The sequence below is a fragment of the Gopherus evgoodei genome, chromosome 8, assembly GCF_007399415.2.
Source record: "Gopherus evgoodei ecotype Sinaloan lineage chromosome 8, rGopEvg1_v1.p, whole genome shotgun sequence".
Classification (NCBI taxonomy): domain Eukaryota; kingdom Metazoa; phylum Chordata; order Testudines; family Testudinidae; genus Gopherus; species Gopherus evgoodei.
The window spans coordinates 60,141,772-60,159,217 of NC_044329.1; the positions used below are offsets into that span (position 1 = coordinate 60,141,772).

A 17,446-nucleotide genomic window follows, 5' to 3' on the forward strand; every position below is an offset into this window, starting at 1 on the left:
AGAGTCTGTGTCTCACTTCCTGGCAGCCACATTTCAGCAACTAGCTCCAGAGGGAGAGGATGAACCAGCCAAGATGGAATACCGCCTCTGGTGTCTTGTTGCCTGACATGGAGGATAGTATGGTCTCCTGATTATTGCTTGTTCCAAGGATGAGCCTATGGTTGGGAGATCAGCTGTGATGACCTCTTGTTTAAAGAACTATTCTTTGTTCATTATATTCATGGCTAATTATATCTGATAAAATTGCCCCCCATCCTGACTCGCTTTCCCTTTTGCTCATGCCCAGACCCTTCTTTCTACTACGCCCCCCCAAATCTTCTCTTAAAGAAAGCTGGAGTCCAGTATGTTTTGCTGCCTTCCCCTCCTCGTAGTCTCCTCTCCCGCCATGTATTGGCTGGGAAGTTTTCATTTAAATTTTTGTCGTCCCCCCCGTCCCCAAAATAAAAAAATCAGGAACACTTTTCTGACACAAATTTTGCTAATTTTAAAACACATCCTTGCATTAAGACTTGCCAAAAGGTACAAATTCTAGATCTTGATTTACCCAATCTTGCATCGTTAAAACTTAATGCATTTTCTAAGATGAACTCTTGGGTAGAAGGGGAGAAATAAAATTATATGGTTTTCTTGTGATACTATTGTGAATCAACTAAAATGTTCTGTTGCAATCAAGTATCAAATACCAGTACTCACAGATAATGTCTGCACATTTTTTATTTTAACAGTTGTATTTTAAACATGTCCTTTTTGTAAAAAAATAAAGGTGAAAAAATCAAACATATTTATTATAAAACATTTCATATAAATAATCTCATGCTGTCATAGCCATGTATGGTAATCATCCCAACCCTATCCGATGGGATTATATATTATTACTTAATAGAGTGCTGACATTGTGCTTGCATTGTACAAAATAGAGGAAGACCTGCTTTCTTTCCCATGTAGTGTATAATCTACATTCAAACTGGCTGTATGTAGAACTCTCATTTTGAATTTCATACAAAGGAACAGAAGGACTGGGCCCTAAGTCTGAAAACTAACTCAGTTGTGACAGAGTGGGCAATAAGATGGTGCAGTTTTAAAACAAATATATTTTTTCCCCCTAGAGTGGATTAATGTTGAAAGTTTTTGGATAAATGTATTCTTGAGGAGGAGGTGAATGAATCTGAATTACATGTTCTGATCCATTTCACATTTCAGATGACCTCCTGAATAGTCTTCCATTTATGAACATTTACAGTTCCGAATATAAGAAACCTCAACATTTTTCAATGTGCATTGTGCTTTCTCCACTTTGTGCATTGCATAGAAAAAATAAATAAATAAAAGTATCCCCAAACACATCTGTAAAAAGCCTTCCAACCTCAGACACTTTGGTGTACAATAGACTGTGTTCCTCTTTCAGTTATCAGTATTGAAAGTTACAAATTAACATCTCTTAAAATAAGCAGCCTAATTAAAATAATAAAAGTGTCAAAAGTAGTAACTAGAAATTTAGGGAAAGTCACAGTCAAATTGTAACAGGGCCATGTTCATGCTAACATTTTCCTATCCTATATTAAGGATGCAGTATATACAGTGCTGGGAAGACTGTATCTTTCACATGTGATATAAAATGGAAGCCTTGTCTACAAGTGGTCAGTAAAGCTCCCTGGCCATTGTTTTCTAACCACTTCCAGCCTGTATAATTGCATTCTTTCTACTTAAATCCCCCCAGCAGTTTTAACAGAAAATGCCATCCTATACCCCTTCCTAAAAATAATGAAATGATCCTTGCATGTAAAAATCTAAAGTGCTATTATAAAATCATTTTGTGTAATTTCTTGCTCTGATTTCTTGCAATATACCACACAGCTATCAAAATATAAATGCCCTGTTATCCCAGCCTGGCAAATAACTACTTCTAGCTAAATAGCAGCAAATCTTTCCCTCCACCCTACTATGTTGAGCAAACTCCAAAACCTAATTGGGATTTAAACACAGGTTAAATATTTTTATAAAGTAAATTTTAATTTTAAAAATAGTATTAATGGAACATTAGAGCATAGGTTTCAATGTCCAAAGTCAGAAAATAAAAGTTAAGGCTCTTGGTTAAATGTTAATATAAAATATGTGCATGATAGTGAGGTAGGTTTGTGAGAAACTTAACTTTTCATTTGCTGACTTTATACAAACATTTAAAGTTGCATAATTTATTTTACATTAATTTACTATTATGGTACTGTAATTAGTAATTATTACAGTTTTCGTTAATCCAATCTTTTTGGTTTTTTGAGAGTTCTTTATCAAATTAAAATATATGTTGACAAAATAACTTATTCCTGTAGCATTATGTTGCCTATCAAGTGACAAAACAAAACATTTACTGTCAAGTTTTATAGCAAAACACCAACAACAACAACAAAAAAAAGGGACCATTTTCCATTCACTTTGGAATACTTCTTTCTGTTGCAGAGTTTGTAATTATGGATCCAGTGATGCAAACTTTAAAAACAGTGGTCTGCCTTGATCAGTGGAACCGTTGTCTTAGTAAGACATAGTCTGGATTTCATTTTTTAAATAAAGATATAAATATAATAATTATATAATTACTTAAATAAATAAATAAATTTATGTACTACAATTCAGCGGATCTCTCTTTCATTAGTAACGTGGGGTTGATATCCTCCATTGAGGAGCTTGAGGAGCTGACGTTAATGGTGGCTGTTTCTGTGGCATCAGAGTTTAGGACATGGAAGGCAGTGATGGGACAGCCCTTCACGTTATTGCAGATGAGCTTTTGTAGGGAGGCAGTATTGATTATTTCAAAGCCCACTTTTCCACCAAAGGTGCTTGGTTTCCAGTACTCCGGAGAACAGATAGCATTTCCCATCAGCCCTTTCAAAGAGAATGGTGCTCCAAGTTCCACCATGGTCTCACCAAAGATGGCACCAGGACGAGGCCTTTCTACTAGAAGGCCAGGGTACAGCTCCATAGCATCAATGTCTCCATAAAGCTCTTCTAATTCAGCTGCCATTTCTTTTTCTCCTGTAACAATTAATAATAAATAAGAGTAGTAAATGGAAAATGCCACCTTTTGGCACTCTTCTTTTGGTCTTTAATCCTTCTTCCCACCACAACCCTAGTTTATATAATCCTGGAAACAAACAGTGACCCATCTACTGTATTAACCATTTGTAAGAAAAGGCCCCATTAGAAAGAATAGCTCTTACCTGTAAGTTCCTCAAATGACTTAAAAGGTTTCATTAGGAAGCGTTTTCGGTACTCATTCAAGGACTGGTATCTCATCTGTCTGCTTTGATCAATTGAAGCCTTAGCTACTTTCTGTACTGCAGAAGGAACGTTCTTACCTCCAGCAACCTATTGCAAAAAAAAAAAATACAAAGAATAATAAGAACTCTAGGCAAACTCCTCACAACTTTTATCGCGTGTATAAACTTTGGGTGGAATCCTGCTTGCCTTCCTCAGGCAACATTTCCATTGATATGATTGGGGGTTCTTCTGAGTAAGGAAGTGTCCCTTGAATGGCTTTTAGCCCTACAATTTCCATTAACACTGGGGAGTACCACAACCATGGCACATCCCAACAAGAATATACAGCTATTGTACTGCACTTCTCTGAGAGTGCAACCTGCTACAGTAGATACACTTGTTTAGGCCCAGAATTGCTAGGATTTTAACTTTACAACTGAAAATTATTATAAATGCAATGAGTGCTATTTCAAGTAAATGATATTTTTTGCAAGGTTATATCAAGCTTTGGAAGAGTTTTTCCTTTTCCTTTTTAAATTAAAAGGCCATTTTTGACCTGACCTTGAAGCCTTCCTACAAATAAAACTCCCATTGAAATCAGTGAGAGTTCTGTAAGTACTAAGAGTGAAGAATCTGGGCTTGTGGACAATAACATTTAAAGTGCATTTGCTTTGGTAACTCCAGTACTGGGAAGAATTAGATTTTAATTATTTAAACAAGCAGGTATCTTTCTTTTTCACAGAAGAAATTCCAAGTAAACTTTTCCCCAAGTTTCTGGCTTATGTTAATTGGCACAAAAAAAAAATTCTAGACTCTGTCCAAAAGCTAAATATCTTAGTAAGAATATTTACCCTGCCAGCAATTTGCTTGGAGAAGGATTTCACCATGTGGGAAAGGCCATGTTCCACCATGATAGAGTTGTTGTAGAGAAATTGTTGGAAAGTGTACTCTTGGTCATGGATCTGAAAACTGTCAGGCAGAAGTGGGTGCCAGTGGTACAGAGTGTTGAATTCGGCTGCAATTCTATTCTGATATTGAAATTGCTGGTTAAACAACAGCTCGGGATCAAACTTCAACTTGAAGTAGTAGCCACTCAACTGCTGCACATAGTCTTCAACGACAATCTTGATGGTCTCTCCTGTTAGATCAATGAAACAGGGAAAATGTGTATCAGTTTTGTTTGCTTGAACAATTCTGAATGTTCAGCCAGCTGTGTGAGAGAGGATTAGATGGTGAGGTAAAATGGCCAAGGATTGTTCTAAAATAAATATATTTTGGGAGGAGACTGAGAAGATGTTCAAGATTTCTTAATGCTTTGTAAACTCTTACAAACTCTTACAGAAGTGAATAGGGAAGAAAATGATAGCAGTTCTCAAATGTAATAAACGTTTAGAATTTAGTAGCAAAGTGTGTCTTTTCTATAATTTCCTTTAACAATTCTATAGCAAGGACATAATTTGCTGTTACATTCTATAGGATTTTTCTGTAGGGAAAACATTGCCAATTTTATCAAGAAAAAGATATAGATATCTCAAAGCAATTCTGAGTTGCTGTTTCTGTCAAATACAACTATCTCCTTTTAGTATACTGTTGCAGTGTTTATCTGGGAACAACCAATTAGTTGTCTTGCCCAAATGGAGTGTGCATAAACATTAACATGAAAATAAATGTCACTGGATAGAGACTAATATATAATAACCATCATTTTGGGTTAGCTAAACTGAATAAAAGCTTTTCTCTTAACCTGTAGCAAAGAGCAGCAATTGCACTGAAGATAAGACACTTTAGCAGCAGCTGAAGGTCATCCAGCTGCACATGCCTGACGTTTGAGAATTAGGCCATGTTTACACTTACAAGCTTATAGCATCACAGCTGTGCTGCTGTAAGAGCGCTTGTGTCTACATAATAAAACCAGCTCAACAGGTGGCGGTATATATGTCAGTGGGAGACATAGCACTGTACACACAAGCGCTTATACTGGCAAAACTTATGTTGCTCAGAAGGGTGTTTTTTTCACATTCCTGAGTGACAGGAGTTTTCCTGACATAAATGCTAGTGTAGACGTGGCCTTAAACTCACCTTTCTGCACCTTACAGTTCTATTTCCCTTAGTTAAAGAAACAGAATGCAACTTGATTTAGGAATTCTCCACAGTTTGATATTCAAGATACTGGTTACAATAGACTGTTTTTTTTCATGAACCGTCAAATACTGAACATAGATCATGAAAACTTTTTAAAAAATTCCTTGTGATTTGATTTAATAAACTAAGCAAAATTTGTTCTATTATTAAACCTGTTAAAGTTGCCTAGGGGAGGAAAAACCTGCCAGATCATTGTAACATGTTGATAACTTTTTAGCATATTGTATAATTAATAGCTGTTTAAAAAAATACCAGAAAAACAAGGCCTCCACTTTCATAAGTGGACTAGTGATTGTGTCCCTCTGTTTTTGGGTACCTAGCTTGAGACATCTTAAAGGGACCTATTTTCAGAAAGTTCTGATCTCCCTAGCCTCTGAAAATACCTTTAAGGTATTTTAAGCTGGCCCCTCAAAATAAGGACGCACACAAAATCACTTTGGAGAATGCAGCCCCCTAAAGCTATGCTCTATATCTGTGTAAAATAGTTTAACATGGAAAGTCTCATTTTCATGTTTACTCACCTATCAATATGAGCCTGGTAGTTTGGAACAGCTGCTCATCATTCCATTCTGGATGCACCTGCTTAAGGATGTCACAGACCCGATTGTGCTCCCTGAGCCAGATTGTGGCATACATCATTAAACCTGGGACCAAACCAAACACCTCTTGGCCTACAGAAAATTGCAGGTGCTCAGGAACATGAGGTGGGTAGATCATTTCTGCCTGAGTGTCCTTCACTGTGGGAGGGTATATTTCTCCATCAATCATCTGCAGTTAAAAAAAAAGGAGAGAGATACTAAGAACCGCTGATGATACATAGACATTCTTCAGTATTTTATTTTTCCCATTCTAAAAATACAGCCTGTGGACCAAATTCTGCCCTTGTATTTGTGTGTGCAGCTACTACTGACGTAGATGGGACCTGCTAACACCATGGCTGAATTTGGCCCACTGTGTTTTAACAAAACTTCATACTACTAACAAATGTTAACTATAAAATTCCATTGTTCTCCTATTAGACAGTAGGAATTTTAAAGTGAAACACACCTGATACTTCAGCTTTCCATCCTTAAGTAGCCTCAACTTAAGTTGTCTATCCAAAGTCTCTCCATAGACATGGTTCAAGTCAACCTATAAAATAAAAGTATTTGAAACATGAAGTCAAACTACATTTCTGATTATTTTAGGATGGATCCAATTCCTGTTTAAGTCAATGGGAGTTGGACTGGGGCTTAAATGTTTGCATATTAGGTATACTATGAGGATTGGCACCCCATGAATACCTTACATAAAGATTTAAAAATAAAGTCAGCTTTTTGTTAGAACTGGATTAAACAATGCATAACAATAAGTTTTTAAATTCTCAGTCAGTTCAGAAAGACTGCTTCAAACATGTCTAAAAGAATGGACAGTTTGGAAACTATATAATATAATATTGTAAGAGTCTTGTGGACTTTTAAACTGGAATTGGTTTACAGAAATAATAGATACTCATGAAATAATTGCTTTTCAATAGCAAAGTCTCTTTTAAAAGTGTAGCACATGACAATTATTTTAAAGTACTGTATATGCCTTTTTCTGCATGATGGAAACAGTCCAACAGAAAAACTTTTGTGGTCTCAGTAGATATGGATGGCTTTGTGTGAAAACAATAACACCGCATTGGAAAATTAAGACTGTGTAGATAAGGAGAATTAAATCATTTGGTATTTTTGATAGAATATTTAGGCTTCTAGTCTGGACTGGAAAAGCCTCCATCTTGTTGAACAACAGTTTTGTCAGCCTTAGGACTGCAGTGTAAGGCTCTCAGTAATACAAAGAATGCTGTGTAGTATGTGCATGTTTATGTATGCTCCTAGCACTCTGAAGGATGTTGTTCTTGCCACAAAGGCTGATAAACTTTGCTGCTCTTTTCAGTAAGAGTCACAACTTTATGGTCTTACCCCATGGCCGAGAGCTTTGGTGAAGGCTGGCCCTTTGTGGTGATCTGTCTTAAAGAACTGGTGGGTGAAATGTTGAGCAAAGAACGTGAACATCATATTTGTGCCTTGAGGATCAGGAATAAATTTTTTCCTCAGCAGAAATTTCTCCACAACTACTGCAGAATCTGGGAGCTCCTTCTTACCTGTAATTTAAAAACATATCAGTTTATTTTCCCTTACATTTGGAGGAAATAAGACTTATTTTATTATTCAATCCAGCTATGTCACTTTCTCCTTAAAACAAGTATCTATCAAATATGAAACCTATGACCTAGATCCTCAGCTGCTGTAAACTGGCATTACTCATATAAATCAGTGGAGCTACTTGGTTTACACCTGCTGACAATTTAGCTATAACTTTTACAAACCTTACTCACTTAATTTAAAACACAAGTTGATTGCTAAAAAAATCTTCATTTCTCCTATACTGAATCTGCAGCTTAATTCTTTCTTTTCTTTCTAGCATTTAGCTCAATAACTACGGTTGGAGTTTGTAAATTGTTACTTAGTTTTTAGCTCTTTGTACAGTATATCCAATATACTATTTTACAATATACTGTTGCAGATTTCAGAGTGTAGCTCTGTAAAAAATAGTCCCTTAAATGAGAGGGCAAAATAAATTGACTCTCCCACACTCCACAATCAAACATTGGAAATCTCTTTTATTCCTTACCTTTAACACCCATGGGTGTTGGGCAGTCCAGTGCCACTGGTGGGAGGGCTCTAGTATAGAGGGAAAGGTTGGAATAGGCTTCCCAGTTTTTGTAATCATACTGGCTGTTGTATGTTGGTGGACTGTCAATCAAATGTGACCTTGCTAAAAATAAATAAATAAATAAAAAAAATTAACGGCCTTAAAACAGTAAATTTAATTTAATTAGTTACAAGGGCATATCCTTTCCACCTTTCTCTTGTAAATAGTTCCATTGATTTCAATAGGTTTACTCAAATTAGTGAGGTGATAGTATTTTGGTTATTTTACAGTAGAAATGGGGCCAGACTTACCAAGTTTGCATCCAGATATAAACTTTGCCAAAATTTGCTGGTGTGGGACATAGGGTTTTGTTTTACCCTATTACAGTGATAAGAGGCAAGCTATGATGTTTCAATCTGAGTCTGAACCTCTTCCCAATTTGAAGTATAGTGAGATCCAGGCTTTTTGCTTGGAGCTGTCCTTATTTAAGAGCAAATTTACAGCATTGTACTTTCTAGAATTAAAATCGTATTCAATGGAACACTTTAGTGTATAATATAATGTTTGAATCACTGCATTCAATTATAGAGATAAATTATTTGCTTTATAACAGAATAATTTTGATCAATGGGGGACCTCATAAAAAAAATCGCTTTCCGTTCTTCCACTCCTCATGGTTGCCTCTTGATTATGAGGTGAAATGTATGCCATGCTTCTGCTTTCTACATCTCCTGTCCCATATATCTAAAGTATGTATGTATATAAAATCACTAAGCAACACAATATTTCCTTAAATTCTTGTGGCCAATGTCTATAACTGAAGGATAATAGAAGAAGGAGGATACTTACATGTCAATACATATCTCATGATGGAATCACGGAAGAAGGGAATGCTGTTTATTATATTCCAGACACCTTTGAAGTGAGTGAGGATGTAGTGGACAGTGTTTGGAGTAGGTTTCAATGTCCGTTTCAGCCAGGTCAAGAATTCCGCTGTGAGCATTGAGGGGAAAGATTAAGAATATTGTAAATTACTTATAGAACAAAATAATATGCAAATCTGGAAGTAAAATACTGGACTATGTTGCAGCTTTCAAGAATCATTATTGTTAGCTATAAAAACTTAGCTTTCAGACTTACGTGTAGTACAGTTTTCCCCATAAAATCCTGTCCTTGTACAGTCACATTCATACCGGTCAAAACCCGTCGTCATACACACTCCTCTGTTCTGGCATGGGTTTGAGCAGCAAGGATTAGCTGCAATGAAAATTAGAGTAATGTTAATAAAAGAGTATTTGGAATGAATACATTGATGTTTTCATCTCCCTAAGTGAAGTTTTAAGAGCTATGTAAGCAATTTCCTGAGGAATATGGCAGAAATAATCAAAGTGTAGGTAGGTCCAGTTCAGACTAAACCGTGCACCGATATACTTAAAAGCTATTAATATAAAAAGAAAAAATATTGACAGTTGTTTATGCGTGATTCATTTTCAATTGATATTGTATGTAGGAGACATTGCTAGAGAATTGATGACTCCCCCCAGAATGTTCAGATTATCTCTCAATAGCCCATTTAAAACTTGTAGTTTAACTACAAGTTTCCAAGGTGGCAAGAGAGAATGGGAAAAATGAAAAGTCGTAATTTCTCTAGGCCTAATTCTGTTCTGACAATTCATTGAAAGTTGGGTTCATTAATAAATGGGCATAACTAGGTACTGTGCAAGCTATTTATAATTCTTTTAGCTCCAAATCCTAGATTTACCTGTTTCCTAGCCCTAAACCAGCTATAGTGTTTTGTGAATCACTTCCCAATCTCTCGACTCCACAGAGCACTGGAGAAATTTGGGTGCTGGCTGAAAATTTGCAGCTGGTGCCCATCTCTACTAAGAATCTCAGGAGCAACTTTTATACCAAAGCATGGTAAATCAGAGAGATTGGGATGTGACGTCAACATGATATTTTTAATAATATAATACCACCACCACCACCACCAACGTAAAAATGGCACACTAGGTCAGACCAATGGTCCTTCTACCCTGTGGTATCCTGTCTTCTGACAGTGGCCAATACCAGGTGCTTTTGAGGGAATGAACAGAACAGGCAATCATTGAGTGAACCATCCCCTGTCATCCATTCCCAGAGACTAGGGACAACCCAGAGCATGGGGTTGTATCCTTGACCATCTTGGCAGCTCCTGGATTACAACTCATGAGTTCTGCACTGGCTCCTATGTCACTGTGTCAACTGTGTCACTATAGCACATTCTTAAACTTCAGGCTCCATTTCTTAAAACCGTGGGGTGCCATCAGTGCTATTCCAAAGGCAGTGGCACTCGTTAGAAAATTAATTGTGAATCTCGCTCTCCCTGTAGCCCCCTCAAGGCTGTGCTAGCAAAACTGCCTCCAAGACTCAGAACCCAGAGAACACAAAACGCACCACGCCAGCCTCAACTTTGGGGAAAGGACATTGCAAAGCACCGCAAACAAATGCAGCGCAGCCGCGGCTCTGAGACAGAGAGGGTTTGAGTACTAACCTGCTTGGCTGAAAGCCAGGAGACCGATGATTAAAGTGCAGGGCACAATCATATCCCAGTGGTTCTTCACGGGAGGAAACTTGCTGCTGCGTAGTCTTGTCAGGTTCTGTACAGACAGCTACTTCTGCTTTCTCGCTGCTTTCCCGGTGTGTTGTAGATTGCGTCCACGATTAACTGCATCCTACTTATGGACCAAAAAGTGAGTGACGTAAAAGTGCATCCGGAAATAACCCTCACATCCAATAAATCATCTGAATGACAAGGGAATTTCCTGGAGTGTGTAAAGGTGACCCCCCCCCCCACAACTTCCTCCCCAGCTCATGGGATCGGGGGAATCCCCAACCTCTCCGCCCCCGAGACTGTTTCCCAGGCGCCCCCCAAACACGTGGGATGGGGTGTTTCTCTCTCTCGCACGCTGTTCCCAGCTGATCTCTAGATTCAGCAAAAATCTCGAACGCCAGGTTTGAGCTCCTTTGTCCCTTGGAAGCTCCATCGCCCAGACTCTTCTGCCAGGATCGGCCGTGCCGCTGCCCAGCTCTCCCTGCTGGCTCCCCACGCTGCTGGCTGCTGGCGTGAAGTCGCTGCTAGGGGATGGAGAGTCCGCTCTTCCCTAGCACGGTTCAAGGCAGGAACCGAGAGAATCGACAGCACCCTTGCTTTGTTTTCTCTCGTGTACTCACCAGGCTCTCCCTGCGCTTCAGCTTCCTTCCAGATTTCTCCTTTACAAACAAAACTTGAGCGTCCCGGATTGAAATTTGGCCTCAATATCCGCCCCCCTCCCCCGAGAAAGAACCACCTTCTTCCTCGCACCTTAAGAGAAGCCAAAATAAAATCTATGTTTACATTTTGTAATTGCTTTGGGAAGTCTCTCTTCTATGAGCTCAACTCAAAATAGACCATAATATGCTCTACATCAGTGGCTTCCAGACTACTGTACCCCTTTCAGGAGTTTGATTTGTCCTGCCTATTCCCACGTTTCACCTCACTTTAACATGCATTGCTTACAAAATCAGACATAAAAATAGAAAAGTGTTAGTTAAAACGTGTATACTTTACCTTATCATTGTAAATTAGAGATGGAAAACAAAATTGTATTGTTTGCCTTTTAGGTTCTCACCTTTACCTGGAGCGCTGTCCTCTCAGGTTACTGCTGAAAAAAACTCACCAGATATATATTTTAGGTGGAGTATTCCTTTTATTTTCCTCAACCACTGAAAAGTCAGCCAGGTCAGATACTGGGGTTGGTATCATTGAGCTTATACACATCACAGCTCTGTCCTTTAATCACTTCAAAATTGGGTTTCATGTGAAAGTTTGAGAGTCTTCTTGTTGCCGACCTTTCATTGTATTTGTTGTAGGCATTGGTTGAAATCCTACTGTCCTTAAGCCTGTGAGTAAGGCAAGCAAAGTTTGGCCCAAAGTGTCTGTCCATTTCATGCCTATTTTTAAATAAATGGTTCCTTGGCATAAATTGAATCTGCTTTTCTGACTGCAAATGATATTTTCCCAAATGACTTTTTCAGAATGATCACTCCTGTCAAACATTTAAATTCATGTAGTATCCAAAAGCTCCAGTCTGGACTGGGTTCTGTTGTGCTGATCAATACAGATAGACAGAGGCAATTCCTTCCAGGAAAGATTTATTACCTTAAAACAAAACAACAGCAAAAAAAATAGCACAACCCAGCTAAAGTTAGGAACAGGGATGATGACAATTATCAGATCCTCCTCTCACACCTCCAAAAAATCTGTTAGCCAAGTTAGTCTTGCTTATCCTTGTAAAGTATTCTTTATTAAGATTTTAATCAAATTATTATACTAATCACTATTATTAATTGTTTAAAACAATTAATTTATATATTAGGAGAAGGATTTCATTTAAATGTTTTAAGTGGGTCCAGTGGTCTTTATGATTTTTTTAGATGAAAAAAAAATTAGATAAAAATTCAGACAACATCTCATTTTACTTCTGCATAGGCATTATCTGTTAGGATAAAAACAAAAAGGAGTCCAGTGGCACCTTAAAGACTAACAGATTTATTTGGGCATAAGCTTTCATGGGTAAAAAACCCACTTTGATCCATGCATCTGAAGAAGTGGGTTTTTTACCCATGAAAGCTTATGCCCAAATAAATCTGTTAGTCTATAAGGTGGCAGCGGACTCCTCATTGTTTTTATGGAAACAGACTAACATGGCTACCCCTCTGATATCTGTTAGGATAGCAGTTCAATCAAATGTTTCAGTCAGAAATGATGATATAACCTCTTCCTTGCTAGCAGTGGTTTAATCCCCCACAAGCAAACTTTGACACATACAGTGAATTTAACTACATTTCTACTTAGTTCTTGCTCTTATGGAATACATATAGGTCCTTAGTGATGGTTTACCTCTATTTTATATATGTTAACTATCTTAGAAAGGATGCATAGGAATGGCAATATTCTCAGACAGATGGTTTATTTAGTCAGTTAGAGGACAGTATTGGATGCTTCAGAGGAAAGTGTAAGAAACCCCTTAAAGTTTGTCTTAGGCTGACCAGATAGCACGTGTAAAAAATTGGGACACTTTTTTGAGGGGTTGAGGATATTGTTGCGTATATAAGACAAAGCCCATAATATCAGGTCACCCTAATATGTCTACACAGCAAAAAACAAAATATCCAAAACCAAAAAACCCATGACAGTGAGTCTCAGAACCAGGATCAGCTGACTTGGCCTCATGCTGTGGGGGGCTAAAAATAGCAGTGCAAACTTTGGGGCTCAGGCTGGAGCTGGTCTCTGAAACCCAGTGAGAGGGAAAAGTCTTGGCACTGCCCTTGAACATCTGCACTGCTATTTAGCCCTGTCATAGGGTGACCAAAAGCAAGTGTGAAAAATCGGGACACAGGTGTGTGTGTTGGGGGGGGTTATAGGAGCCTATATAAGAAAAAGACCCAAAATCAGGACAATCCCTATAAAATCAGGACATATGGTCCACCCTACATGGGCCACAAGATGATTGAGTCACTTGACCCAGGCTCTGAAACTTGCTGCCACAGAATTTTTGCTTGTTATTTTTTCACAGTGTAGGAATATGCGTAGTGGACAATTTTCTAACCTTCCTCTGGAGATATTTTCCCCCTAAACTCAATCAGTTAGTGCAGAGATTCTCAACGTCATTGCGCTCCCAGCCTCTTCTGACAACAAAATTACTACATGACCCCAGGAGGGGTGGGACTGAAGCCTGAGCCTACTCAAGCCCCAGTAAGTCTAAGCTAGCCCTGGTGACCCCCTTTGAGAACTGCTGAGCTAGTGGTTTGAACCCTAGCGCAAGATGGTTACCTACTCTTCAATATGAATAAAAAAGCCTCATGAGCTGATTTTAGTTTTCTCCTGAAATCAAAAGATGTGGTCAGGAGGTCTTTCTGAGTTCGCTGTGAACCACAACATTTCCATGTGACCTTCAGCATGTCACGTAACCCTCTTTTCTTCATATGCCTTCAACTGTAAAATGAGGTTATGTCCCTACTTAATGGGAGTTTGTGAGCTAAATTATTAGTGTTTGGAAATGCATTAAGATCCTCAGGTGGAAGCTATACAAATGGTAGCCTTTTTAGTGGTCTGCAACCAGTGCTGATTTGGGAGCCTTCTTGATAGACTTTTAGCATCTGTTTTCTCAGAAGTATGATCCATGATTTTATAGATTGGAAAAACCACTAATTTGAAGTATTTTTTAAAATAATCGTAGAAAAAATGTAAAAACTAGGAAATACCGCAGGGTTTCTAACTAAGGCACAAACAGCGAGAGGTACTGTGGCACCTTAGAGACTAACAAACTACAAAACCCGAAAAGCTAATTTCCCCATTCTAATTTTTCCTTCTGTTTACTCACCCTTTCTTGTCAACTGTTTGAAATGGGCTACCCTGATTACTACTACAAATTTTTCCTCCTGTTGATAATTGCCCTCCAACTTTAATTGAATTGTCTTGTTAGAACTGACTCCCAACTTGGTAAGGCAACACAGGTCTTTTCATGTACTGTGTATATATATCTGCCTACTGTATTTTCCACTCCATACATCTGGGTGAAGTGGATTTTAGCCCACGAAAGCTTATACCCAAATAAATGTGTTAGTCTTTAAGGTGCCACAAGTACTCCTCATTGTTTTTGCTGATACAGACTAACACAGCTACCACTCTGAAACCTGTAACTAAGGCAGGAGAATCAGAGCTGGCAATGTAGGAAGATTATTGAAAAAGACAAATAGTTTTGCTGTAGCTGGAGACTTATCTCTTAGTTACACATTGTTATATCATTCTTCAATAGAATCACACTTCACCTGTGGTTCTGGAGTATGCCAGGGATATAGCCAATTTTTCATCCATTTTGTTAAATTTAATGATTGTAAATATATAAAGTGTGAATGCAAAAAACAGTGGGTAGAGTTCTCCAGTTTGCTATTGTCAGAGGCAGCCAAAGGAAAATTCCTCTTGTGTAGCGGGACTCTTTGCCAGTGCAAAACTGGCAGAGATTTCTTTGCCAGTCAACCTAAACACCTCTGACTTAGATTGTAGGAGGGGGACTTATTGGGGTGGGGCACAGCAGAAGTCTCTTATGCATATCCTCCATTGGTGTAAGGTCGCTTTGGGACCTACATTAGTGGTGTAAGTTAAGAGCTGCTCAATTGCTCTAACTTACATGGGGACAGGATCTGATTTCCTGATGGGCCTCCTCTTCCCTTCTCCATGCATAGACATAGAAATGACGACTTAAAGTATAAAGTTGTCATGACAGGTGGCATTGTACAAGTTTTACAAGTTTTCTTTGCATGCGAGCAAGTTTTTAGTCTTTGAAGAAATGCTGTGTTATTGTTAGTTGATGTGGTAGTCCTTTGAGAGAAGCTCTGGCAGATAGTTGGACAGTTCTTGGGTTAGTATAACTTCCTGCAACTCACACTGGTATGTGGGCTGAAATTTCTCGAAGAGGGAATTGCCTGAGTGCTGCTTGATTGCTGTGATTCCAGAACTGGTGTAGGCTGTGTGAATAAATACATTACACTTAAATATACCCAGACTCCTCCACTGGGAAGCCAAACAAGAAAGCCCCAGACATCTGCTATCAAATGACAAAGGGTGACATTGGTGTTAGAAGTGGAACGTTGCTGTTGGAATGACTGTGTATAGAAATTGTTGCACCTTGGTCCTGGAGGGCTCTTGAAGAGGGTCCTGGGAAATTCTTGTTACAATTGTGCCACTAAATTGGTGGGAGGTTTGGACTGATTTCCCTAACTATCAGGGAATTGCTCCCCTCTGGATAGTGCTAACTCATCCTTCTCAGAGAGTTTTGACATCTCTGTGGGGCAGGAGCTGTCTTTTTAATTCTGTGTTTGCACAGCACCTAGCACAGCAGAGTTCTGGTCCATGACCGGGGCTCCTAGGTGGCTTGCACCTGGGGGTCATAAAAATACATCTGAAGAGTGATTTTTTTTGGCCAAATGGCATATATTTTGTACATGGTGTGTATAATGTGTTGTACTAAGTATAGTTTGAAGCAGTAGAAACTGGACTGAATCATGCAGCTAACACGGGGAAGGATTTATTGAGTGTTACTGCCCCTCTTCTGCTAGATGTTTTGCTTTGTATGGTGTGACCTGATGAAGATAAGTGATGGTAGGACAGAGAATTTGCTACTGTATTTTAGATTTTGTCTGCATTTTAATTAAAATCCCTGAATTTCACAGGTTTACAGTCCATGGCATAAAACATCTGTTCAAGGGTAAAACTTTACAAGTTCAAACCCTATTTATAAAACACACAATCATCATGCCTCCCCCCCACCATATAAAAAGGAAGGAATCTGGCTGCTCTAAGTGAGATGAACCTTAACAAATAAAAAGTGTTTTCAGACGTTTTTGTGCTACTCAAATACCAAACTGTAGCCATTAAACATTGATTTTTGGCAAACAATGGTGTTCTAGCATGATTATTATTTCTTGATGTTTTGAAAAAAATCAGTGAAAAAGCTGGATTCAGTCCTCAGATATAGGCAAACAGTTTCTTCAATGACAGTTGTATAGAGATAAGTCAGGGTAATGTGTCTTGCGTGGCTAAAATTTTTACTGCTGAAAAGTGGCAAAGGTATTCTACATATGGTGAACTATGGAATGGTTGGTGTATATAATTCAGGTGAAAAAAATCAAACAGTAACCACTAGCAAACGACATTCAAAATCACAAGCCAAGCCACGTGCAAGTCATGAGAAGGGCTTAAAAATAATGAGATAAAAACCATACATTTTATATCCTTTTTTTATTTGCCTTCCATTGGTTGAGCTATGAAGTTTCAGGTTTTTAAACTTTCCTCTACTACTTGTTGGTCTAGAAATTTATTTTTTTCTTAAATTGAAAAGTTAAGATTCTCATTTTTTCATGTAACTGTAGGAGAGGGAAATATCATAAAATGATAATCCTAGACTCCAGAGAAAATCATGAGCATTGGTAGCAATGCATTTATTTGCTTGAGTGGCAGTGAAGTGGGCAGTGGGAATGGCCAAGTTTCCAAACTGAGATGGTGTCATCATCTCCTAGATTTCATTACTGGAGTGAAGCTAACAGCCATATTTCTCCATTCTGTGGGCTTATTTTATTTTCTGCCTATGTTTGTACGCCAATGATCTTGGAAAACATATACTTTTGGAATCATTATATGCTTGGGCCTTTTAAAACATATTTTATCAGCCAAGTGATATTTTTATACTTCTGCACTGAAACCCAACAGATCATAGTAAACTACTCTCAAACCATCTAATGAATAAATCTGAGGGATCATGAAATGTTTGTGGACAATTCACAAACACAAAAAGGC

At 38.2% G+C, this 17,446-nt stretch overlaps 2 protein-coding genes across 4 annotated transcripts in view; one reads left to right on the top strand and one right to left on the bottom strand.

The window, feature by feature from the left end:
• PLA2G4A (phospholipase A2 group IVA) overlaps nt 1–17,446 on the top strand; it is a 308,898-nt gene that overhangs the window by 105,926 nt on the left and 185,526 nt on the right. The window lies entirely within an intron of this gene.
• On the bottom strand, nt 712–11,342 carry PTGS2 (prostaglandin-endoperoxide synthase 2). Of its 2 annotated transcripts, XM_030572627.1 has the most exons (11): nt 11,284–11,342; nt 10,604–10,784; nt 9,211–9,327; nt 8,920–9,063; nt 8,050–8,193; nt 7,338–7,519; nt 6,442–6,525; nt 5,916–6,162; nt 4,104–4,390; nt 3,213–3,360; nt 712–3,027 (listed from the first exon to the last, which is right to left on the bottom strand). In XM_030572627.1, the coding sequence occupies exons 2-11, from the start codon at nt 10,653–10,655 to the stop codon at nt 2,618–2,620; spliced, it is 1,815 nt and encodes a 604-aa protein (XP_030428487.1). In that variant the 5' UTR covers nt 10,656–10,784; nt 11,284–11,342; the 3' UTR covers nt 712–2,617. The 2 variants fall into 2 exon arrangements, with proteins under 2 accessions (XP_030428487.1, XP_030428486.1); XM_030572626.1 differs by lacking the exon at nt 11,284–11,342 and having other exon boundaries at nt 10,604–11,253.

Excerpts from the sequence above, each read along its gene's own strand:
- PTGS2 (XM_030572627.1), bottom strand. The coding sequence starts at position 10,655 with ATGATTGTGCCCTGCACTTTAATCATCGGTCTCCTGGCTTTCAGCCAA. Across the intron at positions 8,194-8,919 it reads CATGAGATATGTATTGACAT|CAAGGTCACATTTGATTGAC; the intron begins GTAAGTATCCTC and ends ATTTATTTTTAG. Across the intron at positions 3,361-4,103 it reads CCAAGCAAATTGCTGGCAGG|GTTGCTGGAGGTAAGAACGT; the intron begins GTAAATATTCTT and ends TTTTTGCAATAG.